Source organism: Colletotrichum graminicola (genome assembly GCF_000149035.1).
Source record: "Colletotrichum graminicola M1.001 genomic scaffold supercont1.46, whole genome shotgun sequence".
Taxonomy (NCBI): domain Eukaryota; kingdom Fungi; phylum Ascomycota; class Sordariomycetes; order Glomerellales; family Glomerellaceae; genus Colletotrichum; species Colletotrichum graminicola.
In genome coordinates this window covers 200,792-228,529 of record NW_007361050.1, presented here as the reverse complement: position 1 = coordinate 228,529, position 27,738 = coordinate 200,792, and the positions used below count along the sequence as shown (strand labels likewise).

Sequence of the window (27,738 nt, the reverse complement as noted above, 5' to 3'; positions counted from 1 at the left end):
AGTAATTATCACGGCTCTGGAAGCGTGTGAGCCGTGTGCGCCGTGTGCGCATCGCCGGCTATCTCTGGCTTGTAGAGGTGACAATACCATGACCGAATCGGGCACACGAGCGAAGTCTATATCACGATAAGCATCATGACCGCCGTGGTCCATAATGCTGGTGGAGGTGCCAACTTGGGCCACGCGCGTCCGGCAGCCCGGCCGGCATCGGCTTCAAGAAACCGATCATGTGACCGCCAACTTGGAGATACCGGGCCACATCCGGCCTGCTGCTATCAATAGCACGCTTAGTTGAGTGTAGACTCCGCTTAACTCCCCTCCGGGCTTGTCACTTCTCCACATGTCGATGGGAACTAGACTGCATCGGGAGGTTGGAGACGATCATCACGGTGGCTTATAAGTCTTTCTGCAGCGAATGGTCAGTTACACTGATAGATCTCAAGATGCCACCAACAGACGGCTCTCTACGTTGATAGTTTCATCAGCGATCTCTCATCCATTGGCCCCTCCAGAAACCAGCATAATTATCTTATGAAAACGGGCCTCTCAGTCATGGATCGCTCACAGCGCGTCGTCATCATCGGCGCCGGCATCGTTGGGACCAACATCGCCGACGAGCTGGTCTCGCGGGGGTGGACCGACATCACCGTGGTCGAACAGGGGCCGCTTAGCATGCCGGGAGGCTCGACGTCTCACGCTCCCGGCCTCGTGTTCCAGGTGACAGGCTCCAAGACCATGTCTTCCTTTGCGAAATACACGGTCCAGAAGCTGCTGTCGATAGGCTGCTTCAACCAGGTCGGCGGCCTCGAGGTGGCAGAAACGCCCCAGCGGCTCGAGGAGCTCAAGCGAAAACACGGATATGCCTCCTCTTGGGGCATTCCGGCGCATCTGCTCACCGCCGACGAGTGCAAGACGCTCTACCCCCTGCTGAGCACCGAGGTGGTGCTTGGCGGTCTGCACATCCCGACTGACGGCCTGGCGTTGGCCGCAAATGCCGTCCAGCTACTTATCGAACGCACCCGCAAGGCCGGCGTCCGGTACCTCGAGCACACCCCGGTAACCGGCATCGCGCAGAGCGGAGGCCGTGTCACCGGGGTGGAAACCAGGAATGGCCCCGTGCCCGCCGATCTCGTCCTCGCATGCGCCGGTCTCTGGGGCGTCGAGGTCGGCGCCATGGTCGGCCTGCCCATCCCTCTCCTCCCCGTCGAACACCAATATGTAAAGACGACACCAGTACCGGTCCAGAAGGGCAAAAACCTGCCTGTGAACGGCGCACAATTCCCTATCCTCCGCCATCAGGATCGCGATCTCTACTATCGCGAGCACGGCGAGCAGTACGGCATCGGCTACTACGGCCATCGTCCTCTACCCGTGGTCGCCGCCTCGTTGGGCGAGACGCCCAAGCATGTAGACGAGCACAACATGCCGTCCCGTAGAGATTTCACACCCGACGATTTCGCACCCGCTTGGGAGCTCTCAAAGAAGCTTCTTCCCGCCCTGGCAGAGAGCGAGATCGAGTATGGCTTCAACGGGATTATGTCTTTCACTCCTGATAGTGGCCCCCTTATCGGCAGGGCACCCAACCTGGAGGGCTTTTTCGTTGCCGAGGCCGTCTGGGTGACACACTCTGCGGGCGTCGCCCGTGCGGTTGCCCAGCTGCTCACAGCCGGGCACTCCGAACTCGATCTCTCCGAGTGCGACATCTCGCGCTTCGAGCAGGTCCAGCTCGCTCCCGAATACGTCAAGGAGGTTTCCACGCAAAACTTCATCGAGGTCTACGACATCCTGCACCCTTCGCAGCCCCGCGAGTCGCCTCGCAACCTGCGTATCAGCCCCTTCCACTCCCGCCAGCAAGAACTGGGCGCCTACTTCCTCGAAGCCGGCGGCTGGGAGCGTCCGCAGTGGTTCGAGGCCAACGCGAATCTCCTCAGTCAGCTGCCCGAGAAGTGGAAGCCGAGAGAGCGCGATGCTTGGTCTGCCAGGTATCACTCGCCGATCGCTGCCGCAGAAGCCTGGAAGACGCGAACCGCCGTGGCCATGTACGACCTCACGCCGATCCGTCGTCTGGAAGTGTCCGGACCGGGGGCGGTTGAGCTGCTGCAGCGGTTGACCACGAGCGACATCTCCAAGAGCCCGGGAACGGTCACATTTACTCTCCTCTTGGATGGGCACGGAGGCATCCGCAGCGACATCTTCGTGGCCAGACTCGGCAACGATCTGTTCCAACTAGCCGTCAACGGTCCTGTCGATTTTGCCTACTTGTCTCGGGAAGCTCGCATCCAGGCGGAAGCATCTCCGGCAAAGTTCGTCCAGGTGCGCGACACCACGGGAGGGTCCGGTGGCATCGGGCTCTGGGGCCCTCGCGCCGCCGACGTTATCGGCGGCATCAGCTCGGACAATCTCAAGGATATGCCTCCTTCCCGCGTCAAGTCGGCCATCATTGCCGGCATCCCGGTCACCGTTGTCAGTCTCTCCTTCGTTGGCGAGCCTGGGTGGGAGATCTACACGAGTGCCGAAAATAGCCTGCGCCTCTGGGACACTCTCTGGCAGGCTGGAAAGCCGCACGGTGTCATCGCCGCGGGCCGCGCTGCGTTCAGCGCCCTGCGTCTGGAAACGGGATTTCGGACGTATGGCGCCGATGTCACCTCGGAGCATAACCCGTTCGAGGCCGGGCTCGAGTCCGCCGTCGACCCCGAGAAGCAGGGCTACGTCGGTCACGACGCCATCAAGAGACTTTCGAAAGAGAAGGTCTCCAGGCGACTGCGCTGCCTCACAATTGATGACGGCCGCTCGGTCGTCTTGGGCAAGGAGCCTGTGTTCCTGGACGGCAAAGCAGTTGGCTATGTCACGACTGCCGCCTTTGGATACACAATCGGGAAGCCCATCGCTTATACCCATCTGCCCAGCAGTGTCAAGGAGGGTGCTGGCGTGGAGATTGAGTACTTCGGCCGCCGGATCAAGGCCACCGTGACAGCAGAACCATTACATAAAGCCTCGAGAGGCGTATCGGTGGCCGGCCCAACTCCTAAGCGTGTAGCCATCAGGTCGCGACTGTAATGACTGAAGGATCACGAACTATTTTCAAATCTAATGATAACGAACAGCGTCTTTTGTATAGCCTCGGGGTATTTAGTAACTGGTATTTCCATTGGGAAGATGTCGTACGTAGTACATAAGGCGTTCATTGCTGCTTGCGATTAACGGCGTCGTTTTTGCGACAGAAGAATAATGATTTTGATTGCATTGAGAATCACATGGCACATTATGTGATGCCAAAAACCATTAAAACTTCAATTAGCAAACATATACTCAGGCGCCGTCACTGAGTCTCCTATTGTTTTCCCACCAATCTCAAAGCAAGAACAGTTGGGCTTTTTGTGTATTTGTGCACTGTTACTGGATGGAATCTGATCAAGGTCTATTGTCCAGATGCAACCCATGTATATCTACTGATTCGACCTTTTTGTCTTATGAAAAAGCCTCAGAATTCACGATGCTCTCTTCCGCGCTGACGGTTTCTCGTGCGTGCGCCCACTCGTGCGCTCTTGTTGCCTCTCTTGTTGCCTCTCCCGTTCCCTCTCCCGTTCCCTCTCCCGTTTCCTCTCCCGTTTCCTCGCTCGTTCACGCCGGCTAGCTTCCTCTATAGCCTGTACAATAAACGGATTCATTACTAAGTACAAAATCATGGAATAATCTGAGAGGTTTTGGTTGCATAAGTTTCACTGCAAAGGGGTTCTTGCAATATTACAGCAGAAAAGAAGATGCTTACCACGGCCGATTTTCGGGAATCTTCTTCATCCCACTTCTCTTCTCTTTCTATTCTTTTTGGATTCTTTCCGTTCCTGCCTGGATGATCTCATTGTCGCGGTTCTTGTCGTGTTTCTCAAGCATGTTGGCTATAGGCGAAAATCAGTTGACCTTCGTAAAGAGTCAAAAGTTGGTTCGGCGGCAATGGCTTGACGACGTGGACTTACCTGGCGAGTATGCCTCAGTTTGACACAAAGTCTTTATTAGTGGTGCTGAGTTTGATTACTGCACTGTTGCACTGCTCTTTCACGTTTTGATTAATGTATGTAACACGGACAAATATACCATCATACTTGGATGTTATTCATGCCTCATAGTAGTAGTTGCAGTCAGTGCATGTTTCTTTGCCTGATAACAGTGAATGGTAGTGGGGTCTAACTTGGAAGTTAACCGATATAATAATCCTTAGTAGTAAGCCATATTGTTCACTCCTAAAAAGTCCTGTTCAAGCACAAGCTCCAACAGCAGATGGCGGACTACGGCCAGGCCAAAAGCCAAGGTGGTAGAAGTTATTGGACTGTACTAAAAAGTTGAGGAACTACACAGGAACCACCAAAGACTCAGACCATCTGTCGTCTTCACAAGTACAATTCTTGCGTCGGACAGAGGTCAACCAGTCCAGGCGTGAAAGTGGTTTAGAGAGCGGGTTGAAGAGAGACCGCCAGAATCTAAGAGTTTTTGAAATGAAGGGGGCCTTCAGGACTTTCATCCAGCGCCCGGAAGCATCACAATTCACGCGAAAAAGAGACGCAAAGTCTTGAGCTCTCGGAGGACCAACGTTATGGAATTTGATATGTTATCAACGATAACATGAAGATAATACTGGTTTGAGAGACCAGAAAGTGGGTTTTCTGAATCTGTTTATTTTCAAGCGGCTGTTTGTTTGACGTCCGTCGAGTAGAGCTCCTACAAGCGACTTCAAGTATTTCCTTTTACCAAGACAAGCTCATTTCTTAGTTTGACATCTTGCACTTTTGAATATAGAAGCTACTATACCTTAAACAGATTACTGTTCTACTTTCTTGTATTCACTAGAGTTGTATGCACTATCATTTCTTTCCTAAATCAGAGCTAGCGGTTGCGCTGCCGTCCACGCTCAGTAGACCTCTCCCTCTCGCGCTCCCTCTCCCTCTCGCGCTCTCTCTCTCGCGCGCGCGCCTCATTCTCGGCACGGGCTTGCTCACGAGCTCTCTCCATATCCTGGCGGATTCTCTGCATTTTGGGTTAACTCGATGGTCAGTGTACAGACCTCAACGACATAACCAATACTTATTGATGGACCCCCTTGTGCGTGATCACATCATATACCTCACTTGAGAAGGGGTACTTGCCTCAGCCCATTCCCTCGCTTCCTCTCGAGCTCTGCGAGAAGCTTCCTCTCGCTCCTCTTTCGCTCGACGGAGCTCATCGTCGCGGTTCTTGTCGTATTTCTCAAGCATCTTGATTGTGGGCGAATTCGGGTTGTTTCTTCCAAACAGTCAGGATGCATTTATATCGACCAGGACAGCGATTTCTTGGAGGGTTCAACTTACTGGATACGTGGTTCTCGGCTAGTTTCAGGGGTTGATGCAGAAGTGTTGCGATGTGTTCTGTTACAAGAGCTGTGTTGCTGTCTGCGGTGCTTTGGTTGGTTTGTGTTCAAGTCTCTAGGGCCGCGAGGAAATCTTTTAAATACAATAAACCAAATGGGAATCACCGTATCACTTCTATGGTCGTCATGGTGAATGGGAGTAAGGTGTGTTGGATATTGATAGCATTCCGTACTACCGCAATGATATGATTCATACGTTTAGTGAGTGGACTGGTTGAATCCAACCAGCCGAAGTCTCCAATCCTTATGACTCCTGGTAGCTTGTTTCTTGAAGCCGGCCTAAGAACTTGTAGGAGCAACAGTTTCTATTCTATGAACTGCAGGGGTGGCGTTGGGCACGTGGATGGTAGCTATGCTCTTCGCACAATCCATTCCTGACAATGTTATCGTCACGGAGAGTCCTGTTCCTATCAAAGACACTTTTCGAGTGGGTCAACCTGGCTTGCTGTTATCGCTGCTGCTTTTACATCGTAACGGCATTCCCAAGCCACGGAAAGCGTGAACCAAATCAACAGATCAAGCGACTCTATCTCAGTGCCTCCCTGGAAAAGACTCTTGGGTTAGTTGACTCCCAGTTCGTATGCTCATCAAACAAAAATAGTCACAGAGATTTCTTTTTCCTGAGTATTGCGGTTGAAACCAGAGGTTGGTCATGCACAGCTTGAATTTGGAAGACAACTAATCACAATCTCGTGGTCTCATTTACAGGAAGACTTCTCTCCGGTGCTTTCTATCCTGGCCCCTCCCTCAATTCGTACGTCATAAGTCTTGTGCACGTAAATACCCCCTTCAACTTGTTCACTTGTCTGTTTGTTATCCAATGGAGTTGACTCGGTTATCATGGCCGAACGAGACATTGTGTTGGGGCAATACCCATTGCCGTCCCGATGTTTGGCCGAAGACCTGTGGCCGGCCTTTTTGCCTCTGTTGTATTTCCTGAAACCACTTGTAAAGAGAATCCTCAGGGGCGGCAGTGAGCCGACGATGATGGAGACGCCGAGCTCTGTTATGCTCCAGATGGAGAGTCCGACCTTGTCCAGCGTATGCCCCTTCATCACTTGTGTCATGCGGACGACTGCTATGAGGATGGTGATCAGGGCAAGGCTGAAAGCCACGGCGAGGCCCAGCTTCTTCCTGATTTCGAGTTTCAACGATGGGAGCATGGCGATGGGGAGAGCCATTATCATCAAATCCGTGGCGATGTCGACGGCAGCTGCGTAGTAGGCGCTGTAGCGAACACGGTCGAGCTCACTTGGCGAATTGCATTTTCCTGTGACGATGGCGGAGTCAGAACTCAGCTGAGGAAGACGATCATCTGCAGTCCACGGGGGCAAAAAAGACATTGGGATCTTACCTGCCACGAAGGAATCGCTAAAGCGGTCACATATCAGCGAGCCGGTGACCCATCCACCAATATAGGTGAGGAGAGTGAAGGCGGCAACTGAATACCATGCTTTCCTCAGTACCGGAACTGGGCTGACGAGGTGGAAGAAGACGGTCAAGATGCTTGCCTTTACCGCCCAGAGACCCGTCCAGTAGATGTAGTTCATTGCGTGAGACCACCGCAGCCATTGTTCAGTTTGCTGTGACACCTCTTGTAAAGAGGTTGGGATCAACCGTCCTGCTTGGAGATGGATGAGGTAGTACATGGGGCCGGTCTGCTCCATCTGTATAACGGCCAGAGATAAAAGACACAGCCAGCCAAGGATTATGCAGTAGTCGTCGAGCAAGAGGCGGCGGTTGCGGCGCCAGCGAATCAAGAGACGGAAAAGCAGGAAGATGAACGAGGCCGATGCATTGCCCCAGCCTATGGCCACCAGAGTCCGGCCGTTGATGTTTTGCGCAGCGCCGAACAGAACTGCATCAGGGTCGGCTGCCGGCGACGACATTACTGACGATGAGCGGGATTGAGTCTGGCGAGGGCTCAAGGAAGGGCACTGAGGCTATCGAAACGTGGAGTATTTAGAAGTGGCATCGGCAGAGGAAGGGGACAATTGTCAGAGGCATCGGAGGTCTGATATCGCGCAACTATTACGCTGATATATATGAGACTCTGAAGGTTCGGCAATTGACCATGGAAAGCATCGGCAAACATGGATCATCACCTTCTTCCCTGTTCTTCCCGGCTTCATCTGGTCCGTACAAGTACAGGAGAAGCAGGCAAGTTACGGTGCTGCTTTGTTTTTTCGGTGGGGCAGGCAAACATTCTTCTGGGCTAACTATCTATTTGTCTTGAGTTTGCAAACAATGGTCCTACTTTAGGATCAGCGCGGCGCCAAGATACGGGGATACGGCGCAGTAAGGTAACCGGTAAATTCGATCGGCGAGAATTTCATATTGAAGCAGAAACAGGGGTATCGGCGCTGGCTGGGAAACCAGTCCTAGTGGTTGACATTGCCAGAGAAAGCAGAGGAAGCAGAATAGTAAACCCGTCAGTGCGTTATAAGCCAGAACTTACATGCGGCATCTCCCAGAGGTCCCTGGCCCAGCAGTTTCTGAAGGTTCAAGCATGGTTCGATTCTACGCCAGAGTCAGACGGTCAGACGATCAAAATCAACACTATATCGACCATTTTCAGCCATGGCCAGTTTTGCATGCGTGGACGTTCGTCCAAGACCTTCGCCGAGCGGCGGAGACACGAGATATGGCGAGGTTGCTTGCGCTAACTAGTAACAAACCCCTGGTTCGAGCTGACGCCTAGAGCAAACAACATTATATTATCCTGGTCTGCAAACTGAAAGCCTTCAACTCTGGCCATAGAGAGGGGAACATAGTCAGCTAAATTAGATGCGCTTGCGATGCGCCACGGACTCGTTCTCTTTGAGCATGTATTTCTTCTTCTTTTCTTATTAGAAAAAAGCCAGAGCCGAACCGGTCTTTGTGTTGATTCTGTTTATTTCAACCAAAGATTCTGCACCCCTCAGCGGGAAAAACACGTCGTGTTTGGGAGAATGGGATTCTCAAAGTTTCCGAGGACGAGATCATCGAGCGGAGAAATACACGTCTCTGGGCTTCCATCAGACATCCGGCCTCAACACCCATTATCGAGAGGTAGGGACGCTGATGTCTTTACCCTCAATGCCAGAAGTATCCCGGTCACTTGATGGCACATTTGTGATGCTCATTGGTGGTGCTTCCTATACTAACAGGACCGGGCATCCCTTCGTTCTCACCCTTGCGGCACCAGTCACTCTGGCGAAGCTGCTCAGACACTGCTCCTTGCCCTCCACCGCACTAATTTAGTTTGGCCAAGACAGTTGATTTATATTGATTTGTAGGGGTGCACTTCTTCATCACCGTCTCATGTATTAAAGCTCTAATTAACCGCCGGGTCACCAAACCCAGCGGCATTCGTACAGATAACGCACCGGTTGCCGTGCTACAGGTGTTATTGCTCATCTTCCCCCGCTGTGGCATTTCCGGGTTTTTGGATCGGGATGATGGATCGTGTTTGACCACCACTTCCCACACGTTGGTTCTCGATGGCGACAGCCGGGATTCCCGCGTAATATCAGGTGTGGGATCCTCCAATTGTCAGCGTCGTCAAGCTGTCGAACACCGGATTGCTTGCAGAGCCGACGTGCAGTCATCAGTTCATAGACGACCAACATCTGTTTGCATTCCCATTGCTGCGCGGGCCCTGAAATACCGAGTCCAAAGATGCACAGGGTTACTAGCCAGCGGCCATATGATGTTGCTCTGTCACTTGGAATCCATGCCACGGCCCATCTTGGACAGAACGCAAGCCGTCGCACCTTGGAAGGAATCAAGTGTGGCAATGTAGGCAAGCGGGCAGTTCCAATCTTACCGGCATCGGCACGGCCGTTTCGCCACAGAGCGGTTCTTCACCCGTCCTCCTAATACATTCATTTGGCGCTTCTGAGAGTCTGAAGTGGGCTCAAGCTCCATGATGCCATTTAACCTGGCATGCTCACGAGTCTTGACTTTGTTGTTCGCAGATGGAGAAGATGACGAAGATTGCGAAAGCATCTTTTGCTCGCATTAACATTGGTTATGACGTCTGTCACGATATATAAGCCACTATTACTGCCCACATAACTAACGGTATCGTTTTGTTACGTGACAATGTCTTCGTATCCTCACCTACTAGAGGCTTCTGACTCCCTGCAGTAACTTCAACGGGACCTCATCTCGGTCGAGTACAGCGTGCGGAGCCCAGGCCCATCCTCACTCCGCATGTCACCCAAGCTCGTGATTTCGAGTTGCGCAGTGACCGAACGCCAGATCGCTTCCCCGGTCCGGGTCTACATCATCAGCCCTGGTAAGTTCAAGTCCCCGCACTCGTTCCCGCTCATCGGAACTGAAAATTACGCCATCGGTGTCGAGATCCATCCTCCCGGTGCCATCTGCCGGTTCTCCCAATTTCAAGTCCACAAGGGCCAATGAGTCTGGTGGGGCGCTGCTCCAAAGGCTTTGGCTTCACCAACAGGTCTGGTTTCCACTTCCGGCCCCAACATGACACGTCGCAAATCACAAATCGCAAACCGCACACTTGCAATTCTCGACTGTAAGCAAGTTGAAGAGGTGCTTTTGACGTAAGCTGTTGCATCGTGGATCTCACATCGGACCCGACGGATGCAGGCCCAGTGTAAACTGCCGTGTCCACAGCCATGGCAACGATACCTTCCAGGAGGCCCACATCTGCTTCTCCATAGGACCGAAGATGGAGTAATGTGGCAAGTCAAGAAGGGCAAAGGCCCCCCAAGTTGGCTGGGCCCGATGACTTCGACAAGACCCCTCTGTTCAAAGGCACCCCGGCTTGCAAACCACTGCACACTTTGTAGGAGAATTTCTGTCAAGCCGATGCTTGTATAGTTGCCGTGAAACAGGTGGACTGATGGCTTCTATGGTAGCAGGTTCTAAGTGTGCGTGGGGGTTTTTTTCTCCCCCCCTCATTTGTCAAAGCCGGGTGAACGGATACGGAGACCTATGGTGCCATGGTTCCTCCGGTAATGCTGTTCGAAACCCCATCATGCCACATCATGAGGTTGTAAGAATGTTGATGTCTGGTTGGCGCTGGAGAGTTCAGCCCCGACCTTCCGGCAATAATTGTTTGCCTGTAAAGCTAAGATTTGAGATGCATTGGTTCTCAGTTTAACCAATCCGTTCCACCGGTTATTGCAGATTATCCACCAAGTTTTTGACTGATGTTTAATTTTTCTCTTTTCGGACAAAGCGATTTCGATAGCACATATCAAGGGTCTTATGAATGTCTAATGGGAGGTCCATAAGGTCTGAATGAGGCTGAATGCTTGGACAAGAAGCCACAGTTTGTAAACATTAAATCATACATGGTCATCTTGCTGCACAAGTGACAGGAGATGGCTCGAGGAAACTATCCAACTTTTTGAAATATTCCAGATAACGTAAGGGGTATTATTATCCGGAGGGAAAAACTAAGAAATAAACGCTGGGGCATTTAGCCAAGAAGAGCGCACGTGAAGGGGCTGCTAATCTTTCCGCTCTTGAACTTGAGATCCTGTTGAATGTGGTCAGCGGCGGGCTCGATGGCTGGCTACAGTGGAAGGGACGGGGGGGACTTACAATCTCAACAATACTGGCGTAGGTACCGCAGACAAGGACAACGATGCCAATGACAAAGACAATGCCGTTGAGGATGGTCCTGGTCAGGTTCTGGGTGGCGAAAGGAGAGCCATCGCGGATGAGCATGAACCACATCAGAGCGGGGAAGTAGAAGGTGAAGCCGGAGATGAACAGGGAGGAGCTGATGGACAGCAGCTCGGAGAAGAAGGGGATGGCCTCGGCGATGATGAAGGCGACGACGGTGATGACGGTGATGAGGCCCAACCAGGTGATCCAGCCCATCTTGGTGTTGATGAAGCGGATGACGGAGTCCTTGTAGACGCGGCCGTGGATGTAGCGGCCGACGACGGTGGTGTTGATGGACCCGGAGATGAAGATGACGGGCAGCGCGACTCCGAAGGCGACCTTGGAGATGGTGTGGCCGGCGGACAGCAGGGCGGGGGACTGGACGTCCTGGCCAACAAAGGCGTAGATGAGGGCACCGGTGACGGTGTAGATGAATATCTCAATGAGACCGAGGGCCCAGATGGACTTGACGTAGTCGCGGGGGGTGTGCATCTCGTCCATGAAGGAGAACTGGCAGATGGCGAAGGAGTAGGCGAAGACGATGTTGGTGATGGCGATGAAGGCCTCGGCGAAGGTGACGCCCTCCTTGGGCCAGGCGGACCAGGCGGCGGTGGTGATCTGGCCCTGGTTGATGCCGGTGGCGATGATGGTGATGCCGATGGCCAGGATGACGGAGACGAAGTCGATGTATCCGAGAATGGCGACCTCGGCGAAGGAGGGAGGGATGGCGAGGATCAGCAGGATGATGGCGGAGACGACGGAGAAGACGATGGAGCAGGCGCCGTTGTCGGAGATGTTGCCGAAGGCGATGGCGCCGGTGAGGGTGTGGGAGCTGACGAGGAAGGTCAACTGCAGGGCGAACATGGCACCGATGATCTCGTAACCCCAGCGGCCGAACATGAGCTGGCCGGCGTCGGCGTAGTGGGAGACGTGAGGGAACTTGAGCTTGACCTGGCCGACGACGTCGCTGGTGTAGATGGCGATGAGGCCGAGGCCGAGGGAGAGGATGACACCGGCGACCATGCCGAGGGTGGCGAAGGCGGCGGGCAGACTCAGGGAGCCGAGGGCGATGGCCTCGACGATGAGGACGACGGTGAGACGCTTCCAGCCGAGGCGTTTGAAGTGGGCGCTGCCCTCGGCGGCCTTTTGCTTCTCAAGGTCCTGTTGGTTGAGGTCGGTGACCTCGCCGACGACCTCGCCGGGGAAGACGGCATCGCGGGAGAACTGGGGGGTGACGGCGGCGCTGTCGAACTTGACGTCCTTGCTCTCGTAGGCGCCGGCCTCGTTCTGTCTGATCTGGTCGTGGTCCATTATGATGATTATTTTGTTGTAGTAGTTCGACCTTTTTTTTTTTTTTTTTTTTTTTGTCTCTCGGTTTTTGTTACCAGTTTGTGTGGCGTGGGTCCTTGGCCGGAGAGAGTGATGTCAACTGAGATGTTGCCGACAGTTGTTTTATGTGTTGAAAAGACTGGTGGCGCAGCAACTTTAAGACCGCACGTACACAAGGTGAACCGGGTTGGGCTGGTCGAACTTCAGTTGAAGGAAGAGAGCAGTGAAGAGAGTGTCAAGTGCCGCTTGGACTGATGGAGTGAAGAGAGAGAAACGTCAACCCGAGGGGGAAACAGAGGCAGCATATATGATGGCGAAGGCGGAGCATCGGCACCGACCCCGGAGTCAGGCCGAGGGGAGTTGAGAAGCAAGTCGGCAACCTCTCTCGACTGGCCCCCCGCAGAGACGATTCGTCTGACCGGGGTCTTATCTTTGGGCCCCCGCGATCGTGGGCGGTGTCACCGGCAGCTGGGTGGGCGGGCAGAAGAGGTTCGTCAGAGTAGGCTAGTTTGGATGGAGCCAACACCGGTTATCAGAAGATCACACAAAGGTCATTTAGTCATATGCAGCCCGTCCCCTGCCTTCTCCCATGCGTCGTGGAATTGCGGGGGAATAAACCGTTGCAGAGCTTCCCCGCGAAATCGGAACTCGCGTCCCTGGGATCCCAGAGATGACACTGGTCGTCTGCCGCTCCCGGTTTTCCCAGCAGGAGGGGAGGAGGTTTCGCCATGTCAAGAAAACCAGGCTCGCGGCGAGCGAGAGGCGCGCTGCAGAGGGCGTGTTAGATGGCCCGATGGAGCTGGACAGGCAACGTTGCGGGACTCGAGGCGATTGGAAGAGTTTTCGCATCGTAATACGGTGGATATTGTGACCTATTCTTTACCTAACGGACCCAGACGCACAGCCGGATGGTGGCCTCACCTTACCCCTTGACTCGGTCCATGTCAACCATCAACCCCGAAATAGGACCGGTGGCGCTGGGAAGCGACTTGTGGGATGGCCGGGATGACCGGTGGGATTCCTGTTGACCCTGCACGCTCACGGTATCTGCGAGATATTATAGCGATGGGGGGAGAGAAGAGGGAAAGCTTAGCTTGTCTCTGTTTTTGCCTCATCTCCTGATGGCTGCAACCCAACCGCGAGAGAAACAGCGTCATTGAACCCCCCACGAACATCAGACGTTGGGTCAAGAGCGTGAGGCTCAACGACGTCGGACGGGAGAACGAGACCAGAGCAAGCCAAGGAGTATCGATTGCCGAACAAGGGGGGAGGGGGGTCATTGAGAAACCCCTCCCATAGGCCAGGACTCGAAGCCGTCGACAGAATCTGCAGCCATGAGCCGATGAGCTAGACCAGCCATGGCTACAACGCCGACCTACCCGCCGTGAGAATCGGGTAGGGCGAAACGTAATAGCGTCGTTCCCGGTCCCGTGCATTCCCGAGGCCCTCCAGGCGTCATCCTTGTGCGTCGCCACTCACACCTTGCTTGTCGTTACCCATCAAGGAAGGCTTCTAGAAGATCGCCTGCATGGCCCTCGGAAGGCTTGTCGACGCCCCCTACGTGATTCCCTGCTCGCCAGCGAATGAGAGGCTGCATGCAGGGTCCCCTGGCATGTGTCCCACGCTCAGTGTGTGTTGGCAAGGCAAACAGAACCAAATCTCACGAGACATGATGAGAATATCCTTGCTTGAGACGGAGTGAGGGTCGACCTTCTGGTTATCACCCACGGCGCGCGGCGGGTGCTCGAACCAAACCCCAACTTTTGTGCAGACCCCCTTTTTTCCTTTTCTTTTCTTTTCTCTCTCACCCGCCTCTCAGAAGACTATGACTGGCCAGAGCGTACAACTGCCCAGTTCTTTGACATGCAGCCATGACCAATTCGAGAGATAACGAGATCGGTGGTCGAATGGGGTGGGAGGAGAGAGGAAGGGGGAACAGCGGCGCTGCGCATTTGCACCGAGCGGTTGTCCGACATTAGATGCGATAATTAAACATAGCACAACCAGCATGGCTCAACCAGTTTCAAAGAGAGTGCGGGTGATTAGAAAAATCCCGCTCATTTCGTAAACCGCCTTGTAAATGGAGGATAAAAAAAAAACAAAACACATGAGAGATAAGGCATTCGAATGAGTCGAGAGGGTATGTTGCATGCGTACGCTCGGCCATAAGCGATGAACCAGTCATCTAGTCCTGATTCCTGCCGATCTGTCGCAAATAATATGGCGGTCCCGAAGGCGAAGCTTTCAAGCCTGCGTCAACGACCCGGCCGACGGTGCCGCAACACCCGGGTCCCTCGTCGACGCGCTTTTTGACGGGTTATTGCACGCGCCGCCTCGCCCGCTGTGGCCAAGGGGGGTCAGGGGGTTGGCTTGTTCTCTGCATTATCCGTACCTAGTTTACTATGTAGGTACGGAGTATAGAGACGGGGAGCCCGCAGCCGACCCTGGCGTCAGACCAGAGGACCGACAAGGGGGGGTGATGGTGCGAGGGGCGAGGGTTGGGACGAAGCTGTTGGCAATTCACATCGCGTCATTGAGTCCGGGGTAACATTTTGCGGGGGTTAGGGTGAATGTCTGCTTCAGAAAATGGCAATGCGGGAATTCTGCACAACGTCGTCGACGACTCATGGTCTCATTCTAGACTATCTGGGTGTTTGTGTTCATGAGCTGACAGTCCGTGGGGGGGGGGGGGGGGAGTTTGTTCACCGAGTCATGTCGTATTATGTTCTCCCCTCTCATCGTCGGTTTCAGCTGAACGAACTCATCAACAACCGTAATTGCCGAAGGACGGGTAACAACGACCAGGTGTCGACTCGGAGGAAACGAAGGAAATGTCAGCAGTGAATCTACCAGTGTCCATTCGCCGTTCGTGCCCGAACGCTCCGGATACTCGGGGAGGAGTCGGCGGAGACGGGCGAGACCAATCACGGCTTAGATATTTGACTTTACAACAAGGAGATTTGAACAGAGGACGAGAAAGGCAAACACATGGCGTTCGTTTTGCTACGTGACCCTGCGTTCCCACAACGCCCACACGTCGTTGAGGGCCGGCAGGCAATGCTTATCCTTCCACAGAAACCTCGCCAGCACCTGCTGCAGGTTCTTGCGACTGCACCTCTCCGGCGGCAAGACGTCCCTGGCCCTCTCCAGCACCTCGAGCAGCCTCGACATGAACCACGCGCGGTCCTCTGCCGTCCCGGAGCCGACAACGCCCACGAACAGGATCCACAGCAGAGCAGCGTCGTCACGCGACACCCAGACAGGGGCAATGGCGTCGGCGTCCTCCAGGGCCGCCCGCATCCTCGCGACCAGGATGCGAGCCATGTGCCCGGTCGTCGGGACCTCCCGCAGCACGGTGTACAGGAACACGTGGGCCGCCGAGACGAGGACGAGGAAGCGCTTCTGTACTGGCGTTGCCGTCCGGCGCTCGGCGTACAAGAAGTGCAGGATCGCGTTGTCGGCCGTGTTCATGACGATCCGGATGTCGTCGGCCGCAACGGCCCCGGCCTGCGAGCAGATGGCCTGCCTCAGCGTCGCCAAGATCTGGCGTGGCTCCTTGCCCTCGTCCGTGTCGTGGCCCGCAAGCCTGTCCAGGTGACGCAGCGAGGGCGTCGCCGCGCGACTCACGACCGACGACGGGAGGGAGACCTGGTCGAGAGTGTGGAACATGGGCAACATGGGAACTCGTCCCAGCCCGGACGCTACTTGGATACTCATCCTGGTGTAGAGATTTGGTGAGCGAGTGTTTCATGTTTTTCCCAAGCGTTGGCTTATCAAGGAACAAAGTTTCTTCACCAGTTGATGCTGCGGCAGAGGATGTAGTCGTGTTTGATCGTGTCCGGCCCGCCGCGAGCCATGATCATGGCATGAAGCCCGGCCAGGTGGGCTTCGGCTGCCGCGAAATGACCTTGGAACGCCTACCAATGATTTTGTTAGCATTGCAAGCTCTGCTGTATGCAGGGAGGGCGAAGGGACAACTCGCTTCCACACTGCTCAGCATGGCTACACCAGCCAGCACGGACAGGTCGTCGCCCGCCCTTTTAGCCGTCTCTCGGGATTCCAAACGGCTTCTGAGCATCCGCATAGCCTCGCCCTTTTGCAAATACCCCTCTCGCTGGAGCGTGAGGTCGGGCGACGGCATCGACGCTGCGAGGAACTCGGCGGCCAGCGCGAGCGTGGTGCGCAGGATGAGAGCGCTCTGCATGGCGTATGGGAACCATGGCCTCTTGTTATCGGTCGTGGTCGAGTTGAGGTTGAACCTGGTGGTGACTGCACAGTGAGCACCAACCAACAAGAGAAAAAAGAACCGAGGCCGGACTCGGTCGAGTCAAGAAGACAACACGGGGGGTTCATCTCACAGTATTTGACCAGAGCGTCGACCGAGGGATTACTGGGGATCGGCAACGTGTTGAAGGGGTCGGCACTGTCGCTACCCAGCCTCTGGATCCAGGGCGGAAGAGAGGCCTGTGCCAGCAAGTCATAGATATCCGGAGGCTGGCAAGAAGTGAGTTGTGTAAGCGAACGTGTGAGTCTGATGGGAAAAAGGGGGGGAACAAGTAAGTGGTGGTGTCATACAGCAGCAGGTCCGGCGGCATCCTTGCGGCGTTGGTTCTTTGGGTCTTTGGGCTTGGCCGCTGTGCCGCCCAGCCTGAAGCGGCCTCTCAGATGCGCCTTGCCCCTTATGGTCCCTTGGGAGACGAGGGTAGTCGAGGCAACCAGCTCAGACTCGCCCCGATGGATAGCGGTCCGGATGGCATGGCTTCGGACGGCCCTGGTGGCCGGCTGGAAGGTCCCTTGAACAGCGTCGACGGTGATGAACTTGTAGTCGGGCTCGGGACCCATGTGAAGGGTTCAAGCAGCCAAGTGGCGGCTACTTTTGGGGGGGGGTTCAGAACGTCAGTTGGTCAGACTGTCTGTTCAAACCGTGCCGGGAAACACTCCCGTACCCCTGGACTAATGCTCAATGAAGCTGCACGTCAACAAGAGCCGAGAGCCGGCCGGATTGGCCAGCACCGGAGAAGAGTGGTTTTGTTACGTCAATCAGGTACACGTGGAGAGCTCTCTTGTTAGTCCGCGACTCGTTATGGCTGCTGGCAGTGAGTAAGCACCCATGGAAATGATCTGACGCCGTCGTCGCGAAGGATCGCCGCAGGTGAGGGGGACGAAATGAGGGGAAGTATCCGGGGGGTTAGCAATCTCAGTTAATTTCTCACTCACTAGCTCACCTCTTACCTCCCCTCTCACTCCCACTCTCACTCTCACTCTCACTCTCACTCTCACTCCCACTCTCACTCTCACTCTCACTCCCACTCTCACTCTCACTCCCACTCTCACTGACGGGTGCTGTGACCACAGCTTCGAGATAAGCGGGTTTCCTGATTCGGCCTAAATGATGGGTTAATAATCAAGTCTGGCCAATGGGATTACGGGCATAGTGATGGAGTGGGGTAAGACTCGCATCCGCAAAGCTGATTAGACGAGTCACGTGACCCTTTTTACTACTTGTAAAGTCCACTACGTACAGTACGTACCCGTGTCTCACATCCACACGGCGATTCGTCCGCCTTCGGCCTCCGCGCGGACGAAAAGATCAGTAAGCCGTAAGCACTTGTATGATCCTTAACGTCAGCGAGAGACATTGGTTCGCCGCCTATACTTGAGATAATGTCGTTTTGTCCGTCTTCCTCGCAAGAGGCCACGTTGTGTTCCCCACGAAGCCTGTTGCACCAGTGTCCAGTTGGCGCTGTCCATATTTGCTCAATTCCCGAACCAGAGTCGTGCTTCATCGTTTGTTCAACCATGAATGAGCATGGACGAGAGACCGAACAAGAAGCGTAAAGTTCGCAAGGGGACGAGGAGTTGCTGGCAGTGTAGGTTCGTCCGAACATGGTGCCTCTCCCCCGAACCCCGATCGTTCTCGGCATCATCCCTGCCCCCCTTTCCATGTCTCTGACATCTCTCCTGTTCAGGTAGAAAGAGAAAGATCCGCTGCGAGTTCGCGTCCAATGATGAGGAGACGTGCAACGGGTGCCAGGCCCGAAGCACCATCTGTATCAGTCAAGAGTTTGCCGACGAGGAGCCGTCCGGCCCCCCCGAGCGCGGTCTTGTTCAGCGGCTGGGCCGGCTGGAGGAACTGATGCTGAAGCTGGCCGACAAGATAGGACCGGACGCATTCGCCGCCAATAATGCAATCACGCCGGCACCGTCGGTCGAAGGGTCTCAAGGTGCGCTCCCACCCCGTAGTCCGCCGCCCCATCTGGCAAGGCCTTCTACAAATGTCACCCTCATCTCCTCATCGGTACCCCGCCTAGGCCTATCCCGTCCGGCACGAGATGGGGTCCGGAGCCACTCCAAGTACGACAAATTATGCCGGGAGATTCACTCCGCCTTTCCCTCTCTCCAGGCCGCCAAGACCATTGTCGACTCGAGCAAGGGCCCCGCCTTCGTCATGGCCATGTTCTACGCGTATCAGGACGTTCTCGAGGGCAGATCCCCGACGATGGCGTCTCTCACCGGCATGCCAGACGCCACCAAGCACCCTGCCCTGTTGGCGAAATACTTGCTCCAGTTGATCATCTACCTTCAGCAAATGCCGCCTTCATTCGACACTTCTGAGCTCGAACTCGGCCTGGGTGGTTCCATCCAGGATAAGATGAACGAGTGGGTCACAGCGGCCAGCCTGGTCACTGCCAACGACGAGCTGCTAGGCTCCGTGGAAGGCCTGGAGTGCCTGATCCTCCACGGGTTCTATCTGATCAACTCGGGGAACCTTCGAAAGGCGTGGCTCGCGATGAGAAGGGCACTGAGCATGGCACAGCTGATGGGCATAGAGACGGATGGCGCGCGTTCCATGAAGTCGTGCGACCCGGCAACGGACCCGAACACCGTCCCCTCCTCTCAGGTGCTATGGCATCGCATCATCTTCTGCGACCGGTACATCTCTCTCCTCCTTGGCCTCTCGGCCGGGTCGCAGGATAACAGCTTCATGTCGGACGAGTTCCTGGCCAGGGACACGGCCATGGAAAGGCTGGAGAAGAAATACTCCGTCATTGCGCTCCACATCATCGAGAGGAACCGCGCGCCGGCCAACGAAGCATACGCAATCACCCAGTCGGTCGACTGTGAGCTCGAAAACGCTGCCAAGGCCATGGGCAGGGCGTGGTGGGAGATACCGTCCCTGCCCGAGGGCACCGATAAATTGGCGGACATGGGCACGATGTCGCACCTGATGCTCCAGATCCATCACCACACCCTGCTCATCATGCTCCATCTTCCTTATATGCTCCGTAATCAGACAAATAGTCGGTTCGACTACAGCAAGAACACGTGTCTGGAGTCGAGCCGGGCGGTGCTGAAACGCTGCATCATCTTCCGTACGGCAAACGACGCGGCCTTTTCGTGTCGCCATATCGACTACTCGTCGCTGACGGCTTCCATGACGCTGCTGCTCGGGCATCTCAACCGCCCTCCTGGTGTCCGCGAGGAAGACTGGTCACGACAGCGGAACGAGGACCGGGCCCTGGCCGAAACCACCGTGGCCAAGATGGAGAAGCTGGCCCTCCTGAACGACGACAAGCTGTCATGCGAAAGCGCAGACATCATCCGCCAGCTTCTCCCCATCGTGGACTGCTGCAGCGGCGCGGAGCCGTCGGGCTTCACCTGCGCAGCGAGGAACGTGCAGCTGACCATCCCGTACCTCGGTGTCATCAACATCAACATGACCGCGAACCAGGCCGCCGAGCGGCGCGCCGTCGACCTGACCCACTCGCAGCTCCCCACGCCGAGCAACACCACCACCGTCTCGTCCGACGCCTACCAGGAGACGCCTCCACCCTCCGCCCTGTCCATGGAGGCGTTCCTGACCGGCGCCGACACCACCATCCCCCACGAGGACGTCTGCTCCGGTCTCAGCGCCGACTACCTGGGTGGGTGGCCGTGCCCGGGCATCACCGCCGAGGCCGGCGACTGGACGTTCCAGGGCGTCGACACGACGTTCTGGTCCCTCCTCAATCATGGCATTGGCATGTCCTCCGACTTTACGCGAGGAGACTAAACTGCATTTAACATGTCTCAAATTTCGGGTTTCCCCTCTACGGCGCAGTATATATTACTCTACTAGTAGGGCTAGCAGGTAGAATGGGTCAGGTTAGGGTTAGAGTCCACGTGAGGCAAAGTTAACGTGACTGATTATAATATTTTCTGGCCGTTAAGGATTGATGGCTGTGGCTATAGCGATGCTGTCAGATGCAGCTAGATACAGACAAGACACTATAAGTACATCGGCACTTTACCCTTCACCCTCTTATTGCACACACGGCGATGCTTGCCGATTTGGAAATTATAGCATTGCTTAAAATGTTTTGAACAACCATTGAAGCAACCAGCTCCGTGCAGAAGCTCTTTCCGCAGAACTGCCCTGAACGGCTATCAAGCCCTGAGCCAAGGAAGGGAAATAATAGTTCTTAGCATAAATTAAATATAACAAAGTAATATACTCTTGATCACGTCAGCATAGGTTCGGGCTTGGATCGAGATATGGGCATATATACCCTTGCGTCGCTTTCCTAACAACTGTCTTCAAAACTGGGGCCAAAGAAGGAAGTTATGAAAGCTGTGTGGCAAGTTGGGAACCGTCGCCCTTATCTATTGCCGGCTCCAATACTCCTTATTATGGTGGAGGCACGTGAAGGCGGCTGGGTAACCGTGCTGTCACAAAATAGTTTGGGATGGCAGGTTCTGAGCATCAACAGGATTTGAACTCGGCCGTCTCAATCCAACTGATACTCTCATCCCTGCCAAGCTGCCGGGATACGTCTCGGCTCGTGTTGTCCCACCCTTTGTGGAGGCTTAGGGTCACGGGTTAAAAAGGGGCTGACAAACTCCTCGCTCAACTCAACACAGCCCGGCCACTGCCCCCGTGTCCAGTGCACATGGCTGTTGTTGACATGACTCGCATCCGTTGCCGCGGCCCAATCAACATGGAGGTTGTATATGGCATGTGGAGCCGAGCGTCATATTGAGGCTCAATGGGGCCATCAACTTACCAACAGCCAATGAGCTCCGTCTACAGCCGTATAACAAGATTGAGCTTAATGCTCGAACATTGCGTGACCTATCATAATAGCACCATCTTCGATAGTTTGCATAACACTGGATTGATTGAAACCGTTTCTCCGGGGGAAGGTCATTAGGAAATAGGACATGGCGTGCCGCGCTTCTTGATTACCTACAAAGTAATTCAGCAAGAATATGCCCAATGTCATCAGACGACTCCCCTTTGAGGCTGCCCTGAATTCGGCACATGTTAGTAGTTACTGGTTGCAAGCCATGGCAGGTTTCGGCCATGGTCCGGATATGCCTGGAACCTCCCCCGCGGGTCCGCTCCGCTGTGCCGCGGAAATCCTGCGGACTATCATTGGAGAGATGAAGAATAACGTTTCTCCACCACCCGAGAGCGGAGCAAACCATCATGGTACATACTCACGCAGTAAGGAGTCTCGTGGTCCGCCGATTTCAGGCCAGACTCCTTTTAGTTTGCAAAATAGCGGAGCGAGCTCAATAACCTTGCAAAGCCCCAGGGACATGCTGTCTATTCTCAGGGTTAGGAAAAAATACTCAAGTATAAGTAAAAGTACAAGTATACTCAGGTAAGTAAATATAAGTCTAGGGTTAAAAATTACTAACTAAGTATAAGTAAGTAAAATTCTCTAAAGTAGATACTTAAGTATACTTAAGACTTATTAAATACTTACTTATATAAGAAAAAGATAGATAATAAGGTATACTATAGGCTAGATTAGCTAGCTGCCTAGGTTATATCACTAGTTATATAACTAGAGACCTAGAGTATTAGCTTTATCTCTTTTACTTTACTAAGAAACTCTTTTAAAATATTATGTAATAAGTATTTAAGTATACTTAAGTAAGTATTTTTTTAGAAATAATTACTTAAAGTTACTTATTTCTAACCCTGTCTGTTCTTAAGTGCGTCCACCGGTGGTCGGACGTGGGGAATTAGGCTGAGGTTGATATTATGGACTGTTCGATGGATACGATACCTACCTAGCCTGGTACTTTGCTTTATTAAGAAGCCTCTCCTTGAATTTCATCTTTGGCTCGTCTTGTTCCCTCTCATTGCCCTAGTCGGCATCTACTGCATCGTACGTCGTGTCAACCAACTTTACTTCCATTCTTTCAATCATAAGACCAACACGTGTTCCTTCGGAGGATAGACAACCCAGCAACTCGATCCAAGATAACAGAAACAATGGTGTCTACCGCTTTCCTTTCCCTCATTGTCTTTGCCGCCGCCGTCTCTGCAAGCTCTCTCCAACCTCGCATACTTGCCGCCGATGATATCATCCTCCTCAACCACGATGGCACCTCTCAGATCATTAAGGCCGCCGAATACGAGGCCCTCGAAACCGCCGCCGCCACCGCTCTCGCTCCCGCTTCTTTTCCTTCGCTCAACATCACCAGCACCCCCGAGATAGCCCGGCGTCACTGCAGCCAGAGCAATGAAGTCCAGATCATGGCAGATGATTATTTGCTCGAATCGGACGTCGTCATGTCTCCAGTCGTCTCGTCGGTCGGTGGCGGGGCCACTGTGAGCATCGAGGACGGTTTCAGGCTCTCGGAACAACTGAAAATCCAAGGCCAGATCACCCTCGGCGGCCCCAAGATCATCCGCGCATCGCTCAACAATAAGTTCGACATGACGTGGACATCCACTCAGACCAAAACGTTCAGGTACACGTTGCCGCCCAACATGTACGGCGTTATCGTCAGCCAGCCCTACGTCCGTCGGTTTCAGGGCTTCCTGCTGAGCGGCTGCACGGACAACCCTACTAGGACTCCTTTCGAGGCCAAGACGTACGAGAGCCAGAGCTACGGCTCGCTCTCTTGGGTCAAAGGCGTCATTCGCATGTGCAGCAGCGAGATCTACCCCATTCCGTACTGCGTCGGCGACGGCTACCACGAATGAGTCGGACCATGTTAGCGTCGAGGGTATCGGGAGTTCTGGCTGGAGTCTTGGTCGACGGCTTTGAAAGTATACGACGACCGGCTTTGGAAGGCTACCGAAACTCAGCTTTTCGATACAAATGAACCGACAGGATTACACCCGAGTACGGTGTTCATCGGCGGTACTTGCGCACCATCAGAGTGTTGATCTTGGACTGCCAATAACCTATTGGTCAACACATACCCGCCACGAGGCCTTGCCGCGAAGGCCATTTGTGGTCCACTGCTTTCTGCCATTGCAGATTTAGCTCGTCCTTTGGCTCGAGCAACGCATCGATGAATATACGTTTGCCTGTGTACTCCAGCGGATCCGCATCAGCCACCGAGACCGGCTCAATTCTCCCATTGACTTCGTCTCATGATCCCACCGTAGGATCTTGTTCAGACTGGTTGCCAGAGTCGAGCAGGACGCAGCGCCTTTTGATTAGGCACCGGACAGCTGGCAATGAGGGCCAGCGCTGATGTACAGAGCATCATGATATAGAACGCCACGACAGACGTTTGTTTCCTGGCGCGGATGTGGGCGATATGGTCGGCGTACGAACCCGCGCGCGGGGGGGGAGGGGGGCACAGCTCGAAATGAGAGCCAACTGAGAGGTCACTTTAAATAATGCGCGCGAAAGCGTCTGTGACAGCAAGGTTCAATTATAGTTTAATGATGTAATATAGGTCTTTAAATTAATTCTTAGCCGTCTTACATGGCCCCAAAGTGAGGACGAGTTTCCGATGAATCATACAAGCCACAAGCCAACGAGCCAAAGCCCTTGAAAGAGATAAGCTCAAGCTTTATCAATGATCCGAATAGAATGAATAGAACCTGAGCAGCAAACAATGGCTTGCTTCGTTCTTTGACAGGCGGTCCAATTGCATTTACCACTTTTAATCCATTGTAGAGGACGGCAAGATAAGAGACATAGAGATACTCCAACATGAACATGAGTTTATACTGATACATAGGGATTTTGTAGTTTCCGTTGAATAAACACATTTGAGTCGCCTGGCCCTGAACCTTGAGTTTTTGATTGGTCGACTCAGCTGACTCGCTTTTCCATCGACCTTCTTTACGACGATCTACAACCTGATTCCTTTTGTCTATAGGAACGTCCCGGCGTTAAATATAACACACACACACACACACACACACACACACACACAACCTTATTCATGTTAAAGCGGCGAGATCCAGCTTACACTACTCTCCATTGACCAGATATATGCAGGCATGCTTACTGCCCCTGAACAGTCGCTTGGCCAAGACGGTCATTGGTTCCCGGTTGGGCACGCTATTCCCTTAAAAATGCCACTGTCCCCAGTAAATGGGTGATAAACTGACAGGAACTCCAGCCTCGGGCGGGGATGACAGAGTTTTATATTCTCCGCTCCTACTCGATCATTGATCAGACATTGTGCCACTGACTTTTGAGTGATTGTTTAAGCACGACTAGACGCGGCGATCTCTGTTACTTTGTCATGGGTATCCGAGCAGGATGGTGAGTGCCCTTCAGGATCTTGACTATGGATCTTGACTATGGTTGGCCTCCGATTGCAATAACATACTAATTTCGAGATGCGTAGCTACCGGTTCGTACCGCTCATCGGATACCACCATGTCCTAATATTATTTATTGTGGTCTCTACAATTCTGTCATGTACTGACACCAGCCATCCATTACCAAAACATTTAGACTTTGCTGGCGAACCTATAGCTGTTCTCCTATCAGGGTGTACTGCCGAAAACCTCAATGGCATATGCCTCATTTCTCTGTCATAGTCCAGTGATTCAACAAACCCAGCACTCAATCCTGCAGTCGTAGTGAATAGCTCTTCTCCTGCAGCTGCAACAGGTACACCATTCGAGGTTCGCGTCGGCTACTTTGGCATGTGTTTGATGAGCTCAGATCAGTGGATCTGTTCTAAAGACTCTGCAGCTCTTGAAACTTTTGCAAATCGATCTCAAATTGGGATGGTCGATGATCCCTTCAAGCTGATTGCCTCTGCTGAGAAGTTCAAAGACGAAGTCATTTTCAAAGGATTATAGTAAGTCCACGGAGAATCTTGTTTCATGACCTTTCTAAATACTCTCATCGAGAGGCTTACAAACGAGCGATACCGTTTCATTTCAATCATCTTCGGATTCTGCACTTTCATACTATTAGCTACCCTTCCGGGGTGGCATGAGGACGAAAACTCTGCGGGAAGCAGTGTTCAAATCAAGCCGTTTCCATCACCAGCAGTAATGAACAGTGCACTGGCATGTACCTTTGTGTCGGCTGTAATATCCTTTCTTGCCACCTTCTGGCAGCACCTCTCGAGTTCTGCAGCGATAGCGATGAGTTGTGCATTTACCCAAGGGGCGGTAACCGGCCATGTAGGAGCTGCCGCCATGGCGCTTGGATGGATCTCCGTCGTTCTTTTGATGACTACGTTTATTGATATGGCTGTAATGATATTATCTATAAAGGTATTATCGCGAATGGACGAATAGATGAAGGAAAGTGTCCCAGTTACTATTTATATACTTTAGTAGTACTATATAACTAAGTATACCAAGAGCCTTTAGTTACCTAATACAAATAACACTAAAATACCTAGGGGCTAGCCATATAGACCTAAGACGCTAAAGAGCTATGTGTCATGGGACAAAACAGCTAGATAGATAGATAGCTTAGCACAGCAGGTGCTTATACCTACAGGCACATGAACCTTCATGTGCCTGCTAGGTATATAGACCACTGCACCAGACATTTCCCCCAGAAGGAAGGGTCAACCATGAATATACCTGTCTACTAGTATATATTTGTCCTTTGCTACCTGTTTATCGCCTTGTTATTGCTTGCCTTGCTTACTGCTTTGCTGTTACGCTTCACCTTTGCACTCCATTGCTTTATGTTACGCTGGTGTGATATCACGAGGCTATGACAGCCTAGCGGTTTCTGCTAGATCTAGAACAGCTGCCAGGAGGGCTATGCCACCATGGGCTCTTAATAGTAGGAATTAATTTAAGTTCAACCCCTAGATATAGTTAATAGAGGCAATAGGAGGACCTTTTAGTAATGGTATAGTTCGTAGAAGGGCTGTAGTGAAGCTATTGGTTGTATTTAGTACTAAATTCAGTTAACCTAGGCACCTTTTTTCAGCCTTTTATACTACGACAACAACGAAACCAATGTTGTCGTGTGGGAGAGAAGGCGATAAAACCCGTAGGCAAGTACTAGCATAGCGGCCAATACACTTATGAGGATGGATACTGCCGCCTTGATATCCGAAGAAAGCTGCGATGCCCAAACGGGCCCCAAGATAGCCAGAAACAATGCGACGCCTGCGGAGATGCCGAATCCCAATTTCAATAAATGCCCCCTTGCATCACGAAGGGTTTTGAGCCATCCGGCTATCCTGTCGACATTGAAGGCTATGACGATAAGTGGTACGGAGGGACGCAGCTCAATAGCCACTGTGAAGAACTCTTGATTAGCTCTGAAGACGGCTTTCTTAGGCTGAACTCACCAATGTGCTTCATCAGGTAGTCAAAGGGAATCCTGTCATTTGAGTCGAGAGGGAATCCATTGGTGTTTATCGCAAATACTGATGCAATGAGGGACACGGGCAACTTCGGCACTATTAATGTACGTTCTTATCTGGCGCCGGGAGGTTGGCCGGGAGGGCAAGGATATGCGGACTTACGAAAAGAATGGTCACAACTGTGAAGACAATTACAATCTTTCCCTGTCGAGCAGTGTCTATAGCTGACTCTCGGACATACAAAGCTTCGGTCAAGCTAGCCTGCTTCTGCTTAAGATCGATTAGGCGATTTAGCTTCAGGAGTGGTCAGTGGATAACCAATATATGCGCGGAGCGAAACAAAATTCCTCACCAACTTATCCACTTTCCTAGCTGCTTGTTCCATCTGCTCGATCCGTACGAGGTGGTTGTTCAAAGTTCTCATCTCGACAGACGGGCATTTACCGCCAGCATTTGCTGTTACCTTGAGAGTCCTGTTGAGGTCTTCAATCACAGTCTTTTGACCCGTCAAAACTAGCTTCAGGGTCTGCAGTTCGTCCAAGATGTCGTCGACTTCGATCATGAGTCCTGTCTCGGTGGCAATGCCCATGGCTTCGCGATTGCCTTCGCTCAATGCCTCTTTAAACTCTCTGAGATATTTGGTAACCTTTTCGTTCTTCGAGGGAACTCGTTAGCTATGCCAATCGCCGTTTGGAAGGTTTACTCTGCAAAGGAGGTGAGGGGGGGTAGAAAAACAAGTTAGGCGGTCTTTCTGCTTGGCCAATCGACCGTTCGAAAAAGTAAAAAAAGAGAGTCTTCGTCGACTCTGTGAGGGTTGAGCAACTCCACGCAGCGTGTGG

General features: G+C 53.1%; 7 protein-coding genes across 7 annotated transcripts; 3 read left to right on the top strand and 4 right to left on the bottom strand.

Moving 5' to 3' along the window:
- Positions 1-552: 552 nt before the first annotated feature.
- GLRG_09245 (FAD dependent oxidoreductase) lies at positions 553-3,057 on the top strand (the record flags this gene model as incomplete). Its single annotated transcript, XM_008099930.1, has 1 exon — positions 553-3,057. The coding sequence occupies one exon, from the start codon at positions 553-555 to the stop codon at positions 3,055-3,057; it is 2,505 nt and encodes an 834-aa protein (XP_008098121.1).
- A 1,821-nt stretch (positions 3,058-4,878) lies between these two features.
- GLRG_09244 (uncharacterized protein) lies at positions 4,879-7,287 on the bottom strand (the record flags this gene model as incomplete). Its single annotated transcript, XM_008099929.1, has 3 exons — positions 4,879-5,019; positions 5,121-5,274; positions 6,272-7,287. 3 exons carry the CDS (start codon positions 7,285-7,287, stop codon positions 4,879-4,881), a joined length of 1,311 nt encoding a protein of 436 aa, XP_008098120.1.
- A 3,551-nt stretch (positions 7,288-10,838) lies between these two features.
- GLRG_09243 (transmembrane amino acid transporter) lies at positions 10,839-12,340 on the bottom strand (the record flags this gene model as incomplete). Its single annotated transcript, XM_008099928.1, has 2 exons — positions 10,839-10,898; positions 10,964-12,340. The coding sequence occupies 2 exons, from the start codon at positions 12,338-12,340 to the stop codon at positions 10,839-10,841; spliced, it is 1,437 nt and encodes a 478-aa protein (XP_008098119.1).
- A 3,021-nt stretch (positions 12,341-15,361) lies between these two features.
- On the bottom strand, positions 15,362-17,200 carry GLRG_09242 (uncharacterized protein; the record flags this gene model as incomplete). The annotated part of the gene is made up of 5 exons (XM_008099927.1): positions 15,362-16,076; positions 16,154-16,275; positions 16,347-16,627; positions 16,717-16,852; positions 16,934-17,200. The coding sequence occupies 5 exons, from the start codon at positions 17,198-17,200 to the stop codon at positions 15,362-15,364; spliced, it is 1,521 nt and encodes a 506-aa protein (XP_008098118.1).
- A 967-nt stretch (positions 17,201-18,167) lies between these two features.
- GLRG_09241 (uncharacterized protein) lies at positions 18,168-20,411 on the top strand (the record flags this gene model as incomplete). Its single annotated transcript, XM_008099926.1, has 2 exons — positions 18,168-18,228; positions 18,328-20,411. The coding sequence occupies 2 exons, from the start codon at positions 18,168-18,170 to the stop codon at positions 20,409-20,411; spliced, it is 2,145 nt and encodes a 714-aa protein (XP_008098117.1).
- Positions 20,412-22,625: 2,214 nt separating this feature from the next.
- Positions 22,626-23,342, top strand: GLRG_09240 (uncharacterized protein; the record flags this gene model as incomplete). The annotated part of the gene is made up of 1 exon (XM_008099925.1): positions 22,626-23,342. One exon carries the CDS (start codon positions 22,626-22,628, stop codon positions 23,340-23,342), a length of 717 nt encoding a protein of 238 aa, XP_008098116.1.
- A 3,656-nt stretch (positions 23,343-26,998) lies between these two features.
- On the bottom strand, positions 26,999-27,488 carry GLRG_09239 (uncharacterized protein; the record flags this gene model as incomplete). Its single annotated transcript, XM_008099924.1, has 2 exons — positions 26,999-27,193; positions 27,252-27,488. 2 exons carry the CDS (start codon positions 27,486-27,488, stop codon positions 26,999-27,001), a joined length of 432 nt encoding a protein of 143 aa, XP_008098115.1.
- Positions 27,489-27,738: the final 250 nt, after the last annotated feature.